General features: G+C 47.5%; 2 protein-coding genes across 6 annotated transcripts in view; one reads left to right on the top strand and one right to left on the bottom strand.

The window, feature by feature from the left end:
- The window catches only part of NPRL3 (NPR3 like, GATOR1 complex subunit), a 42208-nt gene extending 35904 nt beyond the window's left edge, over positions 1 to 6304 (top strand). For all 5 annotated transcript variants that reach the window (XM_074552655.1, XM_074552656.1, XM_074552657.1 and 2 more), the window contains 2 exons: positions 555 to 747; positions 5590 to 6304. In XM_074552655.1, coding sequence (XP_074408756.1) covers positions 555 to 747; positions 5590 to 5755 — 359 coding nt within the window. In that variant the 3' untranslated portion in view covers positions 5756 to 6304. The remainder of the gene's footprint in view (positions 1 to 554; positions 748 to 5589) is intronic.
- A 1650-nt stretch (positions 6305 to 7954) lies between these two features.
- On the bottom strand, positions 7955 to 21341 carry MPG (N-methylpurine DNA glycosylase). Its single transcript, XM_074552661.1, has 5 exons — positions 21219 to 21341; positions 17215 to 17360; positions 16401 to 16626; positions 13184 to 13388; positions 7955 to 8474 (listed from the first exon to the last, which is right to left on the bottom strand). Exons 3-5 carry the CDS (start codon positions 16620 to 16622, stop codon positions 8080 to 8082), a joined length of 822 nt encoding a protein of 273 aa, XP_074408762.1. The 5' UTR covers positions 16623 to 16626; positions 17215 to 17360; positions 21219 to 21341; the 3' UTR covers positions 7955 to 8079.
- Positions 21342 to 23338: the final 1997 nt, after the last annotated feature.

Here is a 23338-nt window from a genome sequence, read left to right as displayed (position 1 = left end):
TCCTGCTTGGGCTGTTCTGAGCAGCCTTCTCAGAACACCACTGGGCTTTGGATATGGGGAGGGATCCTCTGTACAACTTTGAGCTTTACAGGAGTAATGAATTAGGGCAGAAATCTTGGAAAGTGAGTCAGATGAGTCTGTGATCTGCTTTTTCTGGCTCCCTCACAAGAGGATATTGCTTCTTGGCCTCTCTGCCTGCTCCCACCTTCTGTGCTGTTAGGCTTTTCATGTTACCACTTCATGGTATTCCAGCACAGCTGTCTGGGAATTCTCTTTTCAAATGTTTTTTATGGACTGTTTATGGTCTCCAGAAATACAGTTTTCCACACAAATTGATGACTCTGTTGAAACATTTGAATTTCCCATTGAGAAAATCGCTGTGTTGTCATATGACTAATTGCAGATTCATGGAGCACTTGGAGAGCCACTTTTTCTGCTCTCCAGAGAAGAGGGATTACTTGGAAAGGCTGCACAAAACAGCCTGAATTGATAAACTTTGCATCCTTATGCTGAGGAATACAAAAATTTCATGTGTATGTGTGTCTCTCTGATAGCCAGCAGTGATGACATGACTCTGACAAGCCCTAGCATGGATAACTCCAGTGCTGAGCTGATCCCTGGTGGGGACTCACCCCTCAATAAGAGGATGACAGAGAATCTCCTGGCAAGCCTGTTGGAGCACGAGAGGGAAGCCATCCTGAACGTCCCAGCTGCCCAGAACCCAGAGGATCTCCGCATGTTTGCAAGGTGAGCAGGGCAGGGTGCAACCATTGCTGCTCCTGCTGCTTTATGGAAGGATTGGTGTGGAGTCTGAGCAAATCCTGTTAGCCTGTTAGGGCATTTGGAGGAGAAATTCTTTTGGGTTTGCTCCTGTATTTCATCTGTAATACAAAGTAATATTGGTGGCACAAGAACACTTGGTAACAGAGAGTCCTGGGGGTGTGAGGGAGCATCAGGGAGTAGGGGTGGATTTCACTGTCCTGCCAGTTTTCCTTGTCCACACATGGCAGGCACAAAACTGCACAGCCTAAAAATCCCATCTCAGCAGGCAAGGCAGAGACCCAGGGATGTGATGCTGCCATTTTGTGTCCATTGGTATTTCCAAGCCAGCTCTCCTTAATTTTATGGTTTGTAAACTCCATGGAAACATGAGACCCAGAGCCAGCCTGAATACTTTTACAGAGTGTCCCAAGGTGTGTTTAGCAGTGATGAGAGCTCACTGCTTAGCTTAGCTAAGCCAAAGGCAGTAGGATGTGTGATCAGTAGCACACATTTTGTTGTTACACATTTGCACTCAACAGAACCAGGCACTGTGTGGTTCTGCACGTGGTAAAAGCAGAATGACTTCCTAAGCAGCCATCTGGGAAGCAGGGAGGAGGGGAAATACTTTTTCTTGCAAAGGATTTCAAAACTCTGTGGCATCACTGGAATGCAACTTCCATTGATTTTCATACTTGTGGAGCAGAAAACCACCTGAGGCAAGGACTGCAGCTGTTCCGCATTTTGGATTCAGTTGGTGATACCCCAAAAACCTGGTTCTTGCCCTAGGATGGATACAGGGAGGTAGCCCAGGGAAATTGTAATAGCAGGAAGATGCTTTCCTTGTCTGTGGCAGAGTACAGCTGAGGGACTTTGACAGAGCTCTCAAAACTTGTGGATAGTTACTGCTCTCTGAATTATTTGTCTCCTTCATCTTCTGCAACTCTTCAGAGAATATGCTCCGACTGGGAGGCAACATTGGCCTCTTGAGAACTCTGAAGTGATTTTTCTCTTTATTACCAGCTAAGTCATTACAAAACTGAGGAAGGATAATAGCAACAAAATCATATTTAATATCTTAAGACAGAATTTGTGGGGGACTCCTTGGACCAGTTCAGTGGTGATGCAGATTCTTAATTTATCTCAGTGAGAGGAAAGGATGTGGTGATTGCTCCCCTCTGATACCCTCAGCTGGGTAAAAGAGCCATTTGGAAGCTTGGAAATTGCAGATGCAATTTTGCATCTGCAGTTTCTTTGTGAAACCAGCTCAGTGATGTTTATTGTGCTTTTACTCCTGCCCCAGGTTCTGCAGATCCCCAGGCCTTACCAGGTCAGAATTTCCAGTCTACTACAGATTGAATTGACAAATGCAGAGTGCTCTGAGGCAACAGTGAGGAACAAACAGATTAACCAATAAATAAACAACAAACAGATGGGTCCTGTGGGCAGATGCTGCAGTGCACATGTAGGGATGTTCATGCCAGAGCCTCTTGGTTACTGCTGGTTTTATCCAACACAACTTTTAGGTGTATTTTCTCTGGTTTTGTGTCATAACCATCAGAGATGAGTGAGTAAATCTGTTGCTCTCAATGAAAGAGAAAAAGCCATGTTGAAGCTGCCTGAAGGAGCTGATCTCCCTCATTACCCTCATGCAGGTACTGCTCCAGCCCTGCCAGCAGCTCTGCTCTCACACTGCCTCCAGAGCAAAGTGCTGGAAATGCACAACTGCTGCCCCAAATATCCTGTGGGCTTTGCCCTTCCCAGGGTGCTGTGTGCACACACAGGGATGGGCCATTCCCAGCACAGCAGTAAAGCTCAGCCTGGCACATTTTCCTGTGCTGGTGCCTCTGAGTGCCTGTCCCTTGTCACACAGACAGCCCAGAGAGCTGGTGCCTGCCCAGGGCTGTGCACAGCCTGTGTTGGAAGGCAGAAACCTTAAGAGGAAATAAGGAATTACTAAAGCTTGGCTCCAGCATTGGCTGTATAAACCCTCCTAACGCTGAATGGGAATTTAAATCCAAGTTCTTTCCTAAGCTGCAATTACAGGAGGGTTGGCATGTTCATCCAGGAGAAGGAGACGAGTTCTTTTTGAGCTAGATCCTCAGTAATGTGCACCAAGCCTTCCTCACTGACATTAAGCAGTGCTTTTGAAGGCTGAGGGAGCTGGAGGCTTCACTCATGGCTTCTCTCCCAAGCCATGGGTGTGGAGCTGCTTTCAGGGTTTATTTGTCTTGCTCTGAGATTGGGAGGTGAGGTCCTTCCCTCCCCTGAGGAATGCTCATGGGCAGCACTGAGCTCTGCACACTTCTGCTCTGGTTTCAAGCAGTGCTGTGGCAGGGACATCTCCTTGGCCAGGAACAAGCTAATTCTATTTGAATTGCTAGTGTGAGAGAATTCTTTTCTTTTTAGTGTGTAGGAACACTCCAGTGCTGTTGGAGGGGCAGCTCTTGCAACTTGAGGAGGGGAAAACAGTGCTGAGCAGTGGAAAGCAGTAATCTTCCATCACTGCATCTGGATGTGCACATCTGTCACAGACACAGCTGTGCAGCTTCAGAGGGACTCAAACACAGTGCTGGTGCCCCAGGAAGTGCCATCTCATGCTGATTGTGTCCCATAAATGTCCCTTGCCCAAAAAGGTGAGGGCAGTGCCCACCTTCTCTGGAGCTGTGAGCCCCAAGGACAGCTCTGTAGATTCTAGTTGGACTTTTGGGAAAACCTCCTCCCTGGGATTGTGGGAGCCCAGGACAGATTGCCCAAGCATCTGGAGGGATCTCCATCTTGGAAGGGTTTGAAAAAGCTCCACAGCATTAGCAATAGTCCTCTTGCAGCAGGATGCTGGGCTAGACTTTGGGGGTGTTTTCCAGCTGGCATTTTTGTGATATTCTTTAATATCCTCTCTAGCTTTTATTGGAGTGGAAAGTATTTAGTCTTGACCAGTTACAAATCCAGACTCTTTCTGAATATAAGATGGATTTATTTATTGGCAAACTGCTCAGTCTGTGCTGCTGTGGAAAGCCAGGTCCTACCATTTGCATGGGAGAGAGCTGAGCCAGGGTATGAGCACATGGGCACAGGAGCCTGGCACAGGGGATCCTCAAAATCGCTTTGAGAACTGCGAGGTGAGCTGGAAAATACAAATGTTTCTGTTCCCACATGTGGGAACAGTCTGGGAACAGCACTGACACTGTCCCTGTGAGTGACCACTTCTCAGGGCACACATTTGCCACTGGCCCAGGGGGTGGCCAGTGAGCCTCATGTCAGTACCAGTGGGAGACAGTGCAAAAGGCAGAGGCACAGCCCAGACCCAGCAAAAACTGGAACTTGTCTCTGTTTGCTGCTGCTGCAGGCACAGAGAGGCAGCAGTGACCTGCTCCATGCTGGTGCCAGCTTGAGAGCTGGCAGAGGAACAGCAGGAGCAGCTGGCAGGGAGTGGGGGCTGCCCAGCCCCAGGCTGCCAGTGGGGATCCTGCTCTGAGCCCACAGACAGCTCGTGGGGAGAGGAGGGATGTGGCAAGCTGGGAAGCAGAGAAACACCAGTAGCACTGGGCGAGAGGTGAAAGCTCTGCAGTGGGACATGGGATGGAGGGACACTTGTTGCACAGTGCCTCCTTTGCAGTCACCTGTGAGGGTGGTGGGTGACAGGAGTGCCCAGCCTGAGCAGCAGGAGGAGCCAGGCAGGTGTTGGTCCTGCAGGGAAAGCAGGAGCTTTTCTCCATCCTCCAAAACAGGCCAGAGTGCTCCAGTGGGTATTGGGAATATTTTGAGAGCTGTTCCTGCATGGGGGCTGTATGAATGCATTGGAAAACAGATCATGTCATCTCCACTCACTTTACAGTCAGTTGGCATGAAGCTGCAGCTGGGTAATGGAACATGAGCAGAGGCTGCTGGAGCACAGAGTGATGTGGAACACACGTGCAGGCACAGCTGGCTGTGGAGCTGGGAAGGGACTCTGGGCCCTCACAGAGTGGGGAGTATTTGAGTCACAGCACGGCTGTGACACTTGGGAGGGTGTTGAGACAAGAGGCTGAGCAGCAAACCCAGGCTTCATGGGGGCTGCCTTGGTGTTATGGCTCAGAGGGGACTCTGGGGAGGGGTCCTCAGCCACTGGGGAGTTCTGCTGTTTGTCATGGACCTACTGTGACTGAGTGTGCAGGGCCATGGTTTTCTGATGGCTGTAGCAAAGGGGTATCTCTGCTGTCTTTGTTTAACAAAGAGAATAGGGAATTTAATGTTTTGAGCTAGGGCTTTAGGGGATTTGTAACTCCCACAGCTTCTCTGTGCTGCCTAGCACCAAAATTTCCATCTCCCTGTTGGGACTGCTCCACCCAATCCAAGCTGCCCAAACCCTGAGTGCAGGACCTGTAGTTAAAAAGCCCCTTGGGCTGCTGTGATGGAAAACAGCTCTTAATTCTAAAGGGCGGTGCAAGTACCCAGGCCCTGATGCAGAGCTGTGACAAAGGGCAGTTGTAGGCTTAGGCAAGAGAGCACAGAATAAATCTGCATGTCCTGACTTCTCAAGGCTCGTTGGCACTTGTGTTTGTTCACTTTCTGGAATTATAACTAAGTTGAAAATTGACAGTCTTGGGAAATGCCCCAGACTGGGAAACCTCTTGATCCAAGGAGAACCTTGGCAAAGCCCAACAGTGGGCAAGTCCCATCCTTTTCCAGGGGATTTCTGTGCTAGGCATGATTTAATTCCCTTTTCATGCAAATGAGGGACATAACCCAAACAACCTCGTGATTTGCATGCCATGGGAGAGGAGACCTTGGGGGTGCAGTATGAGTTTGAGCTGCTTTGGCCCACGTGCTCCCTCGCTCTGCCCCCTGCAGGCTGCTGCACTACTTCCGCGGGCGGCACCACCTGGAGGAGATCATGTACAACGAGAACATGCGGCGCTCGCAGCTGCTGATGCTGTTCGACAAGTTCCGCAGCGTGCTGGTGGTCACCAGCCACGAGGACCCCGTCATCTCCGTCTTCCAGTCGCTCCTCAAGTGACTCTGCTGGCACAGAGGGAGGAGCCTGCCATGCTCTCCATGCTGAGAGCCTAAAGGATGCCTGAAATCTGCAGGAGGTGGTTTCAGTTCTGTCTAGCCATGTGACACACAGCAGGTTTGTCCCTGTCTGTGCCTCGATGTCCCAGCTGCTCCCCGAGCCTCCGGGGCTGCTGCAGGACAGCACGTGCTTGCTCAGCCTGGATCCCTGCCCTGCCACGCTCACAGGCCTTCCAGGGACCCTCAGAGTGGGACAGGAGGGTTCTGCTGTGGTGCTGCTGGCAAAACTTTGGGGGGACACTGGGAGTGCTTCCTGTGCCCTCCAGCACGGGACACTTGGCCATGAGAGCCTGTCCCCATGGCACAGCATGCATGGCCTTGCTCCAGGGCACAGGGCAGCTGGGCTGGCTCCAGGGCATGACCCTGGCTCCTAGGGCATCACTCTGGCTCCTAGGGAATCACTCTGGGCACCCAGGAATTCTGTTTGATCTCACAGCACCAAGGACAGGTGGGAAGGCAAGGTATCACAAGTAAACATGAAATCATGAATGAATGACTCAGTCACTGTGTCACAGCTCATTCTTTCCTCACCCCAATATCCTTATTCCCAGGTGTCTGTTGGAGCAGGGCTGTCACCAATGTCCTCATTCCCAGGTGTCTGTTGGAGCAGGGCTGTCACCAAGCAGCCTCAGTGTTCCTGGTTTCCCTGTTTCCCAGTTTGTGCCTGGGGTGGGAGCTTGCTTGTTGAGCAGGACTGAAAGGTGCTGGCCAAGCTGACAGTTCAGGGATGTGTTCCACCCAGAGGCTGCTGCTGAGGGCACTCAGGGCTGTCCCCCAGGGTTTGTTTTGTCCCTCCAGTCCCTGTCCCACAAGCATGGCTGTGGCTGCAGACAGGGATCCTGGCCTGGGTTAAAGCTACCCAGCAGGACAGTGAGATACAGGGCCATGTTTCCTGCTCTGCTTTGGGACTGCTCCTCCAGCCATGCCAGGGCCAGAACAAGAGGCAAGAGCCCTGGGACATGCCAGGGCCTGGGGACAGCAGGAGCTTGTGCCAGCTCACCCCTGCCTGTGTGAGGCTGGAGCTTTGCCCAGAGCAGCAGGCTCTCAGGAACAGCTTCACCTGCCCCCACCAACTGGGTGAAACTGGGAGCTTTAGCTGACTTACCTTCCAGCAGCCACTGGGGGAGCTTCTTCGGGGTCCCTTCAGTGAGTCTGGCCCTGCAGCTGCAACAGGGATGGTAGATAAGAGCAAAAAACCCAATGTGATTTAAAAATCAGATCAACACCACTGTTGGCCCTGTCTAAACCAGCCCCAGCACCTGAGCATCAAGGTGAGCTACTGCAGTCAGAAAAAAGGCTGCCCAGAAGGGGCTGAACCCAATTCTTTAATGGGATGAGGACAAGAGTATTTAAAAATAAACTTGAGCTTTTTTATTGTATGTGAACCTTAAGGTGGGGGTGGAGGTGGGGGGTGTCCCCCTGTCACCCACCCAGTGGCTGCAGTGCTGCAGGTCCTGCCCTGAATCCTGGAGGTTTTTCCTCCCTGCACCAGTGGGGGTTCACACAGTGCTAAGTTCTGAACCGGTTTCTAAAGCAGCTGGGAAAATGAACAAAAACCCATTCTTGTTTTCCAAGCTGGACATTAGAGAGAGGTAGAGGCTGGAAGGGGTCTCTGCTCAGAGGAAAGGTGTTAGCTCAGGGCACTCAGGACCCTGTTTGTGGAGGTGTGAATGGCCCACAGCTTCTCTGGGCCCCTGTTCCAGTGTCTGACCACCCTCATGGGGAACATTTTTTCCATAGAGCTAATGAGAACTTCCTGTTTTCCAGCTGGTGGCCTGTTGCCTCTCATCCTGTCTGAGGGCAGCCTGGCTGTCTTTATGCCCTCCCCTGAGGTAGCTGCAGACAGCAGTAAGTTCCTCCCTTTACATCCTTCTCTCCCAGCTCCCATCCCTTCAGTCTGCTCTGCTGCCACCCAGTTTTTAACCTATTTCCCTGCAGCAGCCAAGCCCTGGGCTCTGCTGGGGGCTGAAGTGATGGGAGCAGCCCAGAGCTGTGACCCTTCTCCTCTCACCCACCCCAACTAAGCCTGGATCCGTTGGCAAGGGAGAAAGTGGCTTCAGTGTTCAAAGTGTCCAAAACCAGCCTCAGTTCTGGCTGGGAGGCCCATGCCAGTCTCTTGCAAATAAAGCTCCACCTTGCCCCATTCATTGTGACAAAATACATTTATTGTTAAAAACCCCCCAAGCCCCTCCATCTGCCATGATGCAGCTTGAGGCCATTGTACAGAGCACAGCTCAAGTCCTGGTCCCTGGTCAGTTGCAAGACTCGTCAGCTGCCAGGGGAGTGTCCCCTGGCTGCCATCTCTCTCTCTACTTTCTTGTCTACAACACTCACAAATCTGTTTCCCCGTAAATAAAACCTGAGTGGTTTCTGTGCCCACTCTCCCCTGTTGCCAATGCCAATCCTGGTGGTGGCCACCACGTCCTGCTCCTCCGGCGGGTCCTGTCCTGGCACCATCCAGATGGCATCATCCTGAGTCAGGTCCCTTTGGTCAAAGGCCTTGTCGATGCCAAAGGCCTGGCAGAGCTTGGAGGGCCCATTGCAGAGCTGCCAGTCCTTGAGCAGCCTGCTGGGGGCTTTCCTGGAGGCCGAGCGCAGCTCCCTCATGGCCTCCAGGCCCTGCAGGGGCTCCAGGGAACGCAGCAGCACCGCAGCCCCTTCTCCTGTGCACAACAAGAGCTGCGGTTAGTATGGAATGGTTTGTGGGAATGTCACCTTTCAGATCTCTGCCAGCAGCACTTCAGCTCTCAGCCTGTGGCTCAGCCTGATGGAAGAGGGAATGGCCTGGTGCTCCCAGCCATGGGCCTGTCCTTTGCTCCAAGGGCACTCTCTTCCTCCTCCAAGTCTCCAGTGTCCTGTACTCTGTGCCCTTCACTCTGCAGTGCTGACTTCTCTTCCCAGCTCCACCTGATGTTGCTAAGTCTGGCTGCTGCTCCAAGGCTTGCCAGAGGGCAAGAGGTTTTTCTTATGTCATTACAATGTTCAGGAATAAATATACATCTGGTTCAGTTTTGGCAGAGGTATCCAAAGCTCTGCTCCCAAACCCAGTGGATTTCTAATAAACTCTGATTACAAGAACTCCAGCTAACAAAGGCAAGGAGGAATGAGTGTGGATGCTGCCAGAGAAAGAGGCAGCACAAAGAGAAACCTGGGAAGGAGCTGCAGGCACTGGGAGCAGTCACTGCTGAGGGAGCCAGGGCTGGTACCAATCCAAATCCCTCTGGAGGTGTAAGAGCTGGGATGAGCACGGCCCTGGGTCACTGCACAGCTCCAGCAGAGTGATCTGGACACAGGTGCCAGGGCAGGGACCTGGGGCAGGACAGGGCTGTGGGACGCACAGCCCTGGGAGCAGCCCTTAGCAGAGGAGACCTTTCTATGACAAAAACTGAACAAAACTGACAAATTCTTTTCTCAAATGTGATTTGTCACCTTGTCAGAAGCCTTGGGTCCCCTGCCCTCCCAGCTGTTGCAGCCAGGTGACAGCAAAGCAAAGATGCAGCTCTGATAAGACATTCCCTGTCAGACAAGGATCTCCAGCCTAAGTGGGACAGAAACGTTTCCCTGGTGGCCAGCAGGGGCCCAGGTCTCCTCCTGCCCCTGAGTGGGTGAGGAGAGCACTGGCACAGGGCCTGGTGCAGCCCCACACAGCTCCCCCTGTGCTGGCCACCCACAGCTTTCCTCCCACCAGCATCTGCACAGTGCTGCTCCCCAGAGTCCCCTCTCCCCCTCCAGCCTCAAACATCTGGAGCCATGCTCATGCCTGGCAAAGGCTTTTTGTGTAGGCACTGGCAGATCCCCAAGGACCTGTGATTTCCCAAAATAGAATCCCTCTCATTTTTTGTACAAATCCCACACTACATTCTAGGCCCCCAGTGAGGTCCTGGTTCCTGGCTCTCTGAGGTGTGCCTGCTGCCCTGAACCATCTCAGAACCCCTGCTGCCCTGACTGCAGCTCGGTGAAGTCAGCAGCCTGGATTCCAACAGCTGTCAGCAATCTGTTCCCAGGCACTCCCTTCTCCAAGGAGGGGGACTGATGCTAATCTGGCAGCCAAAAGCTGCTTCCCTGGCCTAACAGTGATTTAGAGCTCAAAGGTCATTTCAGATTTTTAAGAACATGTTCCATGTCCTAATTCTGCTTTTTATCAATGCACAAAGAAACATCCTTCCCATCATGTTGCTGCCTCTCTTGCCAGGAACAACTTGCAGGATTCTGAGCAATCAATCTCTCATTACACTGCTTGCTTTCACCCATCTCAACTGCAACTGGAAACTGTGGTCACACTTGAATTGAACTGAGTCCTTGGGAGTTCACATGAAGAGAGACAAGCACCTGGAAATCTTCAGGTGCTCCCAGAGCAGCACAGCCCAGCTAGGGGGTACTGGCAACTTCTGTCTCTGGCTGCTCTTTCTGCATTTCCAGCTGGAAGTTTCCAGGTTCTTTCTAGCTGTGTGCAACACACACCCCACTCTGCCCAGAGAACAGCCTTGGGAAGAGGAGGAGACAGCAGGCAGGACACGAGTGCAGGGTTACCATGATGAGCCTTCTTCCCCTCACACCTCTGGTTCCTCCTGAGCAAACCTCCACATTAGAAATTTAATTTCAATTCCCAAAAAGTGGCTGAGTCAACTCCAGAGTGCTTCAGCCTGGCTTCTTCCCCCTCCCAGCCTGCAGCAGTTCACGCTCAAGGGTCACCTGAGTTCAGCATCTGCCCAATGTGCACACAGCAGCAGCAGCAGGGCCAGCTGGGGATGCTGAGTATTTATCTCTCTCGTTAAGAGTCACTCCATATAATGAGCAGCATTCAGGGCTAAAAGCTGGGATCTAACAACACTGCAGAGGCCAATTCCCTCCCTGAGCAGCAGAATTCATAACATGACAGTGGAGTCCCACACCCCCACAGCTCCAGCTCCCAGGCTTGGAAACAGCTCTTGGCTACTGGAGAGAATTTTCTCCTCCATTCACCCACCCACCTCAGTGCTCCCCAATACTTCCTCCAAAATCCCTGTCTAGGAGCTGAAAGTTAGTGAGAAGTCCCTGCAGTGTGACCCTGGGCTGAGCATCACCAGGCTCTTGATTTTACAAGCTATTCTTTCAGATCTGGCAGCAAAATCCAGAGCTTGGCAAATTCCAGAGAAACAGCTCACAGCTAACTCAAAGAGAGGCACGACTGGCATTCATCCTCTTCCTGAGGCAAGGGAAGCCCCACGTCTCCCCTGACTCTGGGGAAAGCTCCTAGCACTGAGATTATTGTGCAGCTCAGGATATACTGCAGGATTCCTGCACAGTAAGATTCTGGCTGTATATTTTCTATAAGCTTTTCTCCTCTACCACCCATGATTTCCCCAAATGTAGTGATGCCTACTGTGGCTTCAGGCAGCTGCAGTATTTCACTCAGGGATGGGAGGATTTCTCACAGTAAAATTCCCCATGATGAAGCTTTATCTCAGTGTTGTGCATGAAGATTTCCCTTTCCTCACTGACAAAGAATACAGGATTCCCTCCATCTCATTATGGTTTTATGACCACAGGGCTGAGGGTGACACACTCTTCCCATCCCTGAATGATACTGGAGCCTGAACCTCAGCAGAAACCAATAAACAGAGAAGGTTTATTCCACCTGGAGTGAGGGGCTGTGAGGTTGTGTATCAAAACAAGTGATCCCTAAAGAGTCAGAGCTCCACTGCTTCAGAGGATGCACTTATCTCTTGGAGCTGTTTGCCTACAGAGTGTGCTATGAAGAAGGACCAAGCTATGCCACAAAAGATGTTTTTGGGTTTTTTTTGCCAGGGTTTCTTTGTGTTTTTTCACAGCCAGAGTCAAACCAAAGTTTTGAAAATCCAATATCCAGAGAATGAAATGCTTTTGTGAAGATGACTCCCTCAATCCTTCCCTCAGACTAAATCACAGCACAATAAACAACTGGACAAAAACATCTTGGGTGTGATTCCTCCCCAGATTCTCTCTTTCAACACTTCTGCACGTGGAGCTGCATCAGGGGTGCACAGCCATGGCACTGACTGCAGGGCTCTGACAGAGCTGGCAGTGACAGCTCTGCCTGGTGTCACTGCTGAGGGACAGGATGGGGAGGGAGTTTGTAACAAAAAATGCAATGAATTCCATCACCACGGGGAGCCCTTTAACTGCTTTGCTACAAAACTAAAAACAGGTATATAAGGAAAAATTTCCCCAAGTGTGTAAGATTTCAAAGAAATCTTTCTAGAATTCAGAAGCTAAACATTTTTTTAATAAAAAGTATGACTCTTAATATTTTAATGACCAAGAATGCCATCCTGACAAATGACCCATGTGCTTTGATAATCTGAGCAGATGTGGCAGAGCCACTGTAATGAAGTTCCCATGTGTTCATCCAGCAGCCTCAGACCCTCGGTTGCACAGTCAGGCTCTTCCCCCACACTTTCACGTGGCACTGTTTTTCTGCTTGGCTTCTGTCCAAAGGCCAAAACCTGAGCATTCATGGTCACAGTTACATTTGCTCTCCACTTAGGAATACACAAGCTTTTTGACCTTTTTCACTATTTTAATGATAAAGAAGTAAATTGGGTTTGAGATTTTTCCTAACAGAGTGAGTAGTTATCTAGGAAACACTTGCTGCCATTTAAAGGTGTGTAATTAAACAAGAGATTATTGCAAGGCAAAAACTGTCATTCTTACAGGACAGGAAAAAAAATAAAGTTTTCAGTAATGCTTGTTAAGAGTCTTGAAATGTGAAGGACAGTTTCAGTAAATTACAGAATAATTTAATTAGAGCTTGATTATTTTTTCTTGAGAATAATAAAAGAAGATTGAAGATTCTGTAAGTCTGGGTATTTTGATTTGAGTGGGTTTTTTTGGCTTTTAGATACAGCTACACAGCTAAAATGCTTCTACTGACTCCTTGCTTAAGCTTAGGACATCTCAGATTTCTGTTTTCCCCAACACTTCATTCAGCCTCTGAAGATAAAGGCAGGAGACAGAGGAGTTTCCTGCCATGGCAACAGACACCAAGATCAAGACTGTCATAAATGACTGAATTTTTCTCTACATCACCACTTTGAGGAACAAGGTTCACTGAATCATATGACTGAGGTCACCAAAACTGAAAGCTCCATCCTACCCAGATTCTCCCTCATTTCTCAATCTTTGTGTGCCTGAACAGCTCCCACAGCTCCCAGCTGGGACAAATGGGGCAGCTGGAGATGGGCCCAGTGCTGTGCTGTGCCCAGGTACACCCTGCTCACAGTGGCAAAGCCCAGGTCCCAAGGGAGGATGGTGACAGCAAATCAGAGAGCTCACAAGTGACTTGAAGCACAACTGTAGCTTAAAATGTCAGCCCCATGCTGCTGGCATTCCACCTCTTTCAGCCTCAGCTTACCTTGGCTGGAAACATTCATGCAGAAATAAATCCCATAGATCTGGTACACGTACAGAGTTCCCGGCTTCATGAACATCGCCGCGTTCCGCTGTGTTTGCTTCCCACCTTTGGAGTGGGAAGCTTCATCTTCCCCACCCAGATAAGCTTCTGTTTCAACAATCCTGCCCCAGAGCTCTCTGCCATCAGGAAGTTTGCGAACTAAAATCTGCAAGAGAGGTCAGAGTGCATCAGTTACCAGCCCTCAGTACAAAATAACCACAGCAAGAGCTGTGGAAACAGAGAAGTTGGAAAGAAAGGACCTGATGGAACTGAACCCTCTCCAGTGAGCAGTCTATAAGCTAACACCAAATTTTTCAGCTTCCACAGCCCAGAACAAGGAGATCCCACCTGTTCCTCACCCCACAAAAGCCTGGAGTGTCCAGATGAGGCAGCATCAAACAGAACCAATTTATGATCCTACATATACTAAATGCTTTTGTGCTTATTTTCTGTAACTCCAATGCATCAGGTTTAAGGCAAAAATCACTGCTGATATCAACCTTGAAGCATCATGACTGTATGATCCTTAGATCAGAAGAAATATGACAGTGGCACAATTAAACAACTGCTATGATTAGACAGTTTCCCTCCCTAGAGATGGTTCAAACAAGTCCCAGTCCCAAATCACAGAGATAATCAGCTCTAGAGAGGGCATCAATGCTATTTCAGTATTTTGTGCACCACAGAGAAGGGCAGTGCAGGAGAGATGGGAATTGGCTTCAGGCAGACAACAACAGATCTTTGTTATTACAGTGTGTTCTTGCTGCTGGTACCTCCTTAAATAAAACAAAGCAGATGCAGGGGAAACAAAACATGACAGTCAAAAGATTCTCTTTAAAAATAAAACAACCACTAAACTTTGTACAAAGGAATTTGTGGTTTGACCTGATTTCTAAACTTTGTGCTTTACTTAACGTGTATGAAATGCTGCAGCTCAGTCTCGTTTGGGCACCCAATCAGTTTAATTATAATACTTTAATTATGCAGCTGTTCAAAAATGACCTTCAGAAAACAAAGCTTAATTCCTAACAGATGTTTGTGCTGGGTTGCTAATGCAGATATTGATCTGATCCATAATGGATGCTCCAGGAGTTGGTTTCCAAAGCTGCAGCTCCAGTATACCACAGTTTCCCTACAGCACTTGTCAAATTGTTGAAAATAATATGTTTATTATTTTTTATGAAAAAAAAAAAAAAAGCACTGGTGTTTAGCAAGAGCCTAGGAACACCCCAAAACCAGACCCATGTGGCCACATTTCTCCCTCAGTATGATGAAATGCAATGGTTAGGTTATGGGTTTAAAAGCATCCAGGCATTTCTCTGTCTTCAGACAAACCAAATATTCTGTTGAATAAAAAAGTTTTAAAATGGTAATAATTCCCAACATCTCACAGTAAGCCATTTCATAAAGGTTATTTTTCTCACTGAGGATGTATCTTGATGTTATGGCAGTTCCCTCTGAAAGGCCATTCACTGCAGGTTCCTTTTTTGTTTCCAAGAACTCAGGTATCATGAAGATAAGCAAGATTAATACACCAGATGCCTCCAAAATTTGGCAGAATGAAGGTAATGAAGGAAACACTAAATTATCTTTATAAGAGAATAGGCTGAGTCATGGGAAACTGGAGGTTATATTTTAAAGAAAATGTAAAAGTAAGATGAAAATCACATGGTTTGGAATACTAGGCCTAAATAGGAAAAATACAGAATTAGGACTCAAAAATCATCTGCCCAAAGTAACTGAATGCAGGAGGGTGATGGAGCCAATAAGACAACAAAAATGTATCAGTAATGTGAGATTTCAGGCATCCTCAGACAGAGCAGGACATGTGCAATGTCTCCTTAGACACCATCAAATGTTGTGCAGAGTGAGGAATCAGGAACCTCATGAGAAAAGACTCAGTTCTCAGATCTGGAGCAAAACACAAAGTCTTTTCCAAAGACTTATTCCTGAAAAACAACTCAATATCATGCCCATGAAGGATAAAGTTCAGTGTCTTTTCACAAGCATTAAAGTCCAAAAATAATCTAGCAGAGTCCTGCCCAGCAGCACAAAGAGGAAGCTATGCAAAGTGAGGGAGTTTGTTGGGAAGGACTTTAGAGGCAGCCAAAGGTTAAGGCCTGAAAGGCAAGCCTCTAGCAGGATGTCTGCAAAGATAGCAACACATGTGGAGCATCACAAAGAGGTGAAGGCAGGCCAGAAAGAAACCCAGCAGGGCTAAAAGGCACAGCAAAGGCGTCACTTGCAAGCAAGATATCCTTAGAAAATAAAAAAAGGCTGGATGCAGCAAAACAAGCCAAAACCAACAGTTTGTGGAACAAATTCCTGGAGTTATCTACAGCCATGAGAACCCAGAGAGTCTGCTCACCCTGCAGACAATGAAGGTATAAAAAAGACTCAGAGAAGATAAGAGCATAGCAGTGAAACTGAACACACATTTTGCAGTTGAGTTTAGCAGGTCCAGGACTGGAACTTTTTATAGTGAAAACACTGAGGGAACTCCCTCCCCTGGAAACAGCCAGGGAGTTTTCTGAAGGACTCACAAAGCAGAAGAGTCAATCTCCACCACTCTGATTTCCAAAGGCTTTCAGCAAGGTCCAAAGACTCCTCAAAGTTTATGCAATGGGCTAAGGGAGAAGTCCTTGCATGAACAGGTAATGACCTGGAAACTCAGAAACAAAAGATAGGAATGGAAATATTTGGAGTGAAAAGAGCTGAACTGTGGGGCTGTGCAATCCTTAGCATAACAAGACAGTAAAATGGAGGCAAAGAAGCTGTTGCTGACTGCAGAGCATTGCTTTCCACTGGGCTAAGCAAGAAACAAAAACAAGTAAAGCAATTGCTGAAAGGAAGATAATGGGCCTGAAACAGCCTTCAAACCACAAGCAGCCAAGCACATTTTAGTAAAGAGAAAAAAGGAAGGAAAACTCCACCAAAAAAACCCCAATTAAAAATGTGACAGACTAAATCTGAAAAATTACTCCTCTGACTTCATCTAGAATAGATTCAGCTACTGGTCTTTAAATTCCACTGCACTTAGCAAGAGAAGGAATGAGAGCTGTATTCCTAAAATAGCCAAGCCTAGGAGTCAAATGGCAAAAAAAGAATTTCATCCTTTCACACTAAGTTATCAGCTAGCACATAATCCAGTGCAGGAATCTCAGTGCTCGTGCCTTACCTGTCCCAGAAAGGACTTGGCCAGACTAACACAGGGCTGGTTGAAAAAATCTTCTTGCAGCTGAGGAGAATTTTTCTTCTCTATCACAAAATATTTGCTGCTTTTTGGAGAAGGATCTGCTCCAGGTGTAGTGTTCAGCTGCTCCACAGCACTGACCTGAGGGAAGCTGCTGGTGTTCTGAAGAGCACTTAATTGAGCCAACAGCTTTCTTTTTCTTGGCATAGTTCTAGAAAATGGATATAAGTATCAGTAGGATTATAAAGCTTATTTAAAAGCAACTAATTTCCACAAACTTCTGTTTTTACACATCTCTGCACAACAATGAACCTGAAAGCTATGACTACATGGACAACCTATGCAAACTGCAGCAGCAGGTGACAGATTTAGCTGTGTTTGCACCAGGCTGGGCAAATATTGGGCTCCACTGATGAGCAAACAGAAACCAGCAGTTTGAGTATCCATCTTTTAAGGACTGCAGATAAAAGCAACTCTGCTCCACTAAGCATTGGAAATAAGTTTGCTGTTAGGTTAGAAAATTCAGAAAGTAACAGCAAAGATGAACCATTACTTTGTACTTTTTACTTGAAGCTAAAAAACTCTTTTAAGCAGACAGAAAAAACAGAAAAAAAGCACTTCAAAAACTGTGCTGCCTCAGAAAGCCCACAGAAGCTGTGTATCAATCATTTTCAAAGGTAATGTAACTGCATCAGAATCTAAACCTCCACAGGAAATTCAGAGATGCCCTATTCAGTCACAAACTTGTTTATTGTGCTGTAGAAGTGTGTTAGAATCTCCACAAAATGATTCAACTTACCAGAAAGATTCAACCTACTGCTCCAGCCAACAGCATGGACCTGGGGCAGCTACATCACAACTGTGCAATTTTCTCCTGGTCTGTCACCCCTTCCATGTGAGCTCCACAGAGCTGGTGTTCCCTTTGCAGTGCTGCAGTCCTCACACCTGCTGAACAGGTACAAGCATTTATTCACTGGATAAAGTGCTTTGAAACAGGCCAAGAGACTCTGGAGATATGATACTAACAGTGCACCATTAGATCAAACTCCAGAATAATTTGCAGTTTTCTGTTGGGTCAGTAAAATCCCATCTCCCAGATGGGCAGGGCTGGAGATGCTCTGAAGCCTTTGTTATTCAGTGGGGAATACACTTTTCCTATACTGAATACACGGAAACCAAACTTTTATAATGCCCCATTGGCACTAAATTTGGGAAGTCAGCCTCAAAAAAAGGACTTTTACAAAAAAATATAAAGACACCAATTCTGAATTGGACCCCATGTAGATGTAAGGATCCAACATCAGAGAGATTTAGAAATGGAGATAGAATCCTATAGCTGAACCTGCAAACAAGTATACCCGTTACTGTTGCCACTCATTTTTCACCAGATCATCAGCATTTAAAAATATTATATTACAAAAACTTTCAACATCAAAAGGAATCCTTATCTTGATGTGATAAAGATGATTCTCACAATGAAGTTCCACCAGCAACAGTTTATTTTCACTACAGTGAAATTCAGCATTGCTACAATCTGAATCACCAGTGCCAATTCCCCAGCAGTGTTATGTTTCACTTCAGAAGAATCCAGACACAAACATATAAAAATAGGTAGGGAAAAAAAATCAAACCACATTGGCATGACTGGCAGAGAGGGAGGATGGTTTCATTTTTTTCTGAACATCTGATTCTTTATTGCAATAATTCAGTGGTGTCAGAGACTTGCCACAGAACCACCACCTCCATGCCAGGTACTCTGCTCTGAACTGTGGTATTTAGTTGGTGGGAATTCTTACCAATTTTGTCAGAACTCACCAGCCTGCCTCAGACAGAACTGTCTGGTGGCCTGGGCAAGTGAGTCCTGTCCAGGAGAAAGAGCTGCAGGAAGAAGGGGCAGAGGAGACACCTCAGCATTTCACACTGACCCTCTGAAACACTCAAGGCAGCACCTCCCATGAGGACAATACCTCCAGACTTCTCTGACAGTATTAACTGGAGCTTCCAGCTCATCAGCCACACATAAAGACACGCTGCAAACATGGCTGACTCGAGTGGAGCATTAACTCGTTTGGTAATTTGTGCTCTCATGGAATGTGACATCAGAAACAGGATCTGAGCTGCCTGGCACCTACTGCACTTCCAATTAAATCATTCCCAAAGCTGCAAGTGCTCTCACTGACATTCACAGCAGCAGCCTCAGGGCACTGTAACTTCACTGCTGGGGGCTGCTCCTTGGCACATCCCAGCACCTTCAATAGAAACAGCAGCAGGAAATTGCAGCCAGGAGAAATGGGTCAGCACAGAAACAGAGTGCAGAGTGAGGGGCTGCAACACCAGCTGGGAAACCCAGAAAAAACCCCACATTCCTCATGCTCTGTGCTGCTGCTTGCTCATAGCAAGATCTGAAACACAAAGCTCTGTGTCTCAAAGCCTATCTACACTGTCTGGAAAGGATGTTGCTTGTAAATACAAATCACAAGAAAAATCCCACTGTAAAAGGCAACACATACCCTGTGCATTTGGGAAGCAAGAGGCTCAACCTCTTCTGTAAATCCACACACAAATTCTGCAGCTCTTCATTTCTAGCTACATTTTCCTGCTTGTACAATAAACAAATCTTACTCCTGGGCCTCAAATGATGAGCCATGGGTTTAATCACTTTTTACTAATCCTGTTGTAACCAAATGAACTATAAGTTGTTAAACACATCTGGTAAAAACATACAAAAGAAAGGGTATGGAAGTCAGAAAAAGAAGATCAAGAGCAGAATCAGCACAAGTGCTGCTGGGCTAATCCCAGGCAAGTGGTTCAGCAAGCCAGAATTGGAGACACTGCAAACCTGTGCAAAACCCAGCTGAGCAGCAGATACACCCTGTACTCAAGGCACAACAGAGTCTACAGAGGATTCTTTAATCCTTCTAACAAGACTGCATTTGCAGGCATTTCCTTAGGTATTTAATGAGTTTGCATGAAAAGAAAAAAAAAATATCCCATTTGCATTTGTACTTTTGGCTCCTAGGTTCAGATACCTGCACAACCTTCCTCAGGTACATCAATTTCTGACAGAATAATGAAGAGTACATGAACCACTGCCAGTTCTGGAGAGACAATTCCTCACAGCAATCCCCAGTTGTACAGATTTGATGTGGGAACAGAAGCTAGGTCAGTGCTGGGTCACACCCCAGGATATCCCTCCCTGGATCCTGCTCTCCAGCCCAGGTCAAGAGCAGGAGCCTGGGGAAGAACAGAATAAACATCCAAGGGCTCCTCCACACATCCTCCATGTCTCTGGACTGGAACCTTCTGATCCAGGCACAATCTTCCCTAAACCTCTGTAGCACCAGCCAAAAGGAGACTTGACCAAGAAAGAAAACTTCACAGAATCAGTCATTGCTGCTCCAAAAACTCCCTCATTTTGTGTGGGGAATTTGCACTGCTCCCCACCCATATAAATCAGTTTACACCTGCGCTTCACCACCCTCAGCCCTCTTTACCACCTTCAACAAGGCAAAGCCAGCTGGAAACACTGATTTTCCATGTCATCCACAAACCATCTCTGCAGCACCCCAAGAGTGACCTCCAGGCACCAGGAGAGCTGCCCATTTACTCACACCCTCTTTGCTATCTCTGCAACAACTGTGTGTTTATGACAGGGGAACTCCCTTATTGTGTCCAGGTAAAGGGCTCCTGTTAAAAACTTTGCTGAAATCTGAGTACAGACTGTGAGCCAGACCTCAACATGCTTATTTAGACCTGCAGAAAATCCCAGCATTTTTTTAAGGCATGACTTTTAAGCCACAATGATTTTCCCCCCTAGATACTTATGCAGCTCTCCAATAATCCTACTTTGCAACATTTGCTATTAATTCACTTGGTGGTGGTCAAACTTCCAGATCTGCAGTCCTCGGATTTCCACTTTAAAAATTAGTGACATGTTTGCTGCTGAAACCATCACTAGCAACACTGTCCTTGGGGGCTGCATCTGGTTTGGTAGTTTATTCCTGCCTGTTTCTGCCAGTTTAGCAACTTAGACCTGACAGTTATTCCTGTCTTTTTTGTTCCATAACATCTTAAACAGACATTTTAAGGCAGATCCTTCAATGAGTTCTCAGCATGAATGATGTCTCTCTGCCTTTCCTGTCTAGTCTAGCCTATTAGCAACCAGAAATAAGATAATAATGTATAGTTTTTTTGGAAAACAGTGTAAGAAGCAGGAAAAAAAAAAAAAAAGAAAACCACACTGAAAAATGAGTGCAGGCATGAGCTAATGTAACCATAGTCAATTTCTCCACAGACGGATTCTGACAGCACGTGCAATCCTAATACTACAAAAATAACCCAAAAGGGATGCTTTTATTCACCTTACTAAGTGCTGGGGATCTTATTTCCTTTATTTCCTTGCAATCCAAGTCCTTGCTCCTACTCCCTACCGGGCATCTTCAGCTTTTTTGGGATGAAACCTAACTCATCCTTTTGCAATGAAAAAAGAAAGTAACAACGAGCAATGACGAAAAACCAAAAAAAAAAAAAATAAGCCTTCTCAGCAGAATTACATTTTGGTTGAGGACATTCATGATTTGGAGCGGAACCCGGGGCTGCAGCGCGGGGCGCGCCCGGCAGTGCTGGGCAAGGCCGGCCGGGCCCGTTCGGGCGCTGCGGGCGCCATGGCCGCGGCCGAGCCCCGGGAACCCGAGCTCCCTCATCCGCCCGCCCCGGCCATTCCCGGCGATTCGTGGCCATTCCCCGGCCATTCCCGGCGATTCGTGGCCATTCCCGGTCGCTCCCGGGCTCCCCCTCACGCACCTGCCGGGCCCGTTCCCGCCGCGGGCGGGGCGCTCGCAGCCCCTGCCACGGCCCCGCGGAAGCCCCGCAGCTGCCGTGAGGGGCGGGGCGGGGCGGGGCGGGGCGGGCGCAGAGGCGCGGCCGTGAGGGGGAAGAGCCCGGTCCTGCTTAGGGGTTATTTTTCCTTCGGGATGTCTCCTCGTAGGTGTTGCTTTCTGGAGCACAGACCCTCTGTAAAACAGCGTTTGAACTCTCGCTGGTTTTCAGCATCCACTCCTCGGTTTTTCATGTTAATCGTTAATTCATCAATACAAAGGCTGAGAGAGTTGGGGGTGTTCGGCCTGGGTTAGAGAAGGCGTGTGGAGACCTCAGAGTTCTTCCAGTGGCTAAAGGGCCTTCAAGAGAGCTGCAGAGAGACTGGATAAGGGACTGGAGTGACAGGAAAAGGGGGAATGGCTTCAGTCTGACTGAGGGGATATTAGGAAGAAATCCTTTCCTTGTGAGGGTGAAGAGGCCCTGTCTGAGTGCCCAGAAAACTGTGGCTGCCCCATCCCTGGAAGTGTCCAAGGCCAGGTTGGACAGGACCTGGAATAAAGGAAAGTGTCCCTGCCCATTTTAGGAGGTGGAACTGAGTGCTCTTTAAGGTTTCTTCCAACCCAAATTATTTAGTGGTTCTACTCCAAAAAGGCATGAGCATGCATTCCAATGAACATGCATGGTCACAAGCTGGCTATACAGAGAGCTACATTAATTACTCCCTCAGTTCCCCAAATAACAAGTATCTGGCCTGCAGGAAAAATTCTTGGCTTCAGCTTTTATCCAGATGGAGCATATGGAAAAATGGGGGCAAAATACAATTTTTCCTCACAACATTCTGAGGACATGAAGCTGGGGCCACTGATTCATAAACAAGTGTTTGCAGGAAGGGTATGAAGGAAAGTCTGATGAATCCAAGTGGATTTATTCCCATTTTTGTAATAAAATATTCATACCAGGATAGCACCAGCTAGGATCCAGTGATGCAGAGAATAGGCATTTACTGTCTACCCCTTTGTGAATTTGGAAGGGAGAAGGATAAATTACTGACTATAATTTTAGGGGACATTGACAGTTTTGGAGGTGCAGCCAGGAATATGAGTAGCTAAAGGTTCTTATGAAGGCAGAAATAGGCACCAGAATAGCATGGAGTCGTGCTCAAATGTGAGCAGGCCAGAGGAAAAACTCTGACATTCCTGTAAACCATGAACAGAGCCCAGAATTTCCAAATGTTACTATTCCAGTTTAATAAGAAGGTGTAAAAAAATACCCAAACAAACTGTGAGTGGAGCAAACACAGAGTCTGTTACGCAATATTAATTATTTTTGACCATGAAAAAGCAGCTGATATACTTTGGAACCCAAAGCAACTTCAAGAATGCACTGAAAAGCCCTTAAATCATTGTAAAGCATGATAGCACTGCTACTGTAATGGTGTAAAAAAAAGGGAGGGGGAAGGAAACATGAATAGATCTTAAAGGTATTGATACTAGAGATCTCTGTGTGATGCTTTAGTTAAAATAGATAAAAATAAGCTCACAAGAGTGAGAAACCTCTGGAGGGAGGTTACCTGCTGGCTGCACAGATGTGTTTAGCGATGTGTTTAGCTCCAGTCTGAAACGAGCTGTTTGTGTATTAACAAAGAAAACAATCATTTAAAAATTATTAACAGTGTTGACTGAGTGTCTTTAAAAGAGCATCTCGGACTTCCTGGCTTGCAGGGTTCACATCCCAGCTTTAATGTGGTATTAATATAAAAGAGGAAGACCAGGAAAGTGCGTGAAAAGGAAGATAACCAAACATCAGACTGATCTTTCATCAAATTATGAAACTTAAAGGAGAAACTGAGCAATAAGCAGAGCTGTGGGGAGGATTTCCTGGGGTCAGACTAGTTCAGCTCTGCAGACATTTCCCCTGTGGGAGGCTGTGGGACAGGCACTCTCAGGATGCTGGCTTCTTTGGCAGCAGATCCATTTCATGCCCAAAGGAAGTATTTAAAGCTTTTAGCACCTGAGGAATGCAAATTGCTCCAAGCGACAGCAGATGCCATGTTCTTCATTTGTCCAATAACTTCACTGTTACAGAATCAACGCCTAAAATAGCCT

The sequence above is a fragment of the Zonotrichia albicollis genome, chromosome 16 (assembly GCF_047830755.1).
Source record: "Zonotrichia albicollis isolate bZonAlb1 chromosome 16, bZonAlb1.hap1, whole genome shotgun sequence".
NCBI classification, from domain to species: domain Eukaryota; kingdom Metazoa; phylum Chordata; class Aves; order Passeriformes; family Passerellidae; genus Zonotrichia; species Zonotrichia albicollis.
Note: the sequence above shows the minus strand (reverse complement) of the source record. Positions and strands in the feature narration are given on the sequence as shown.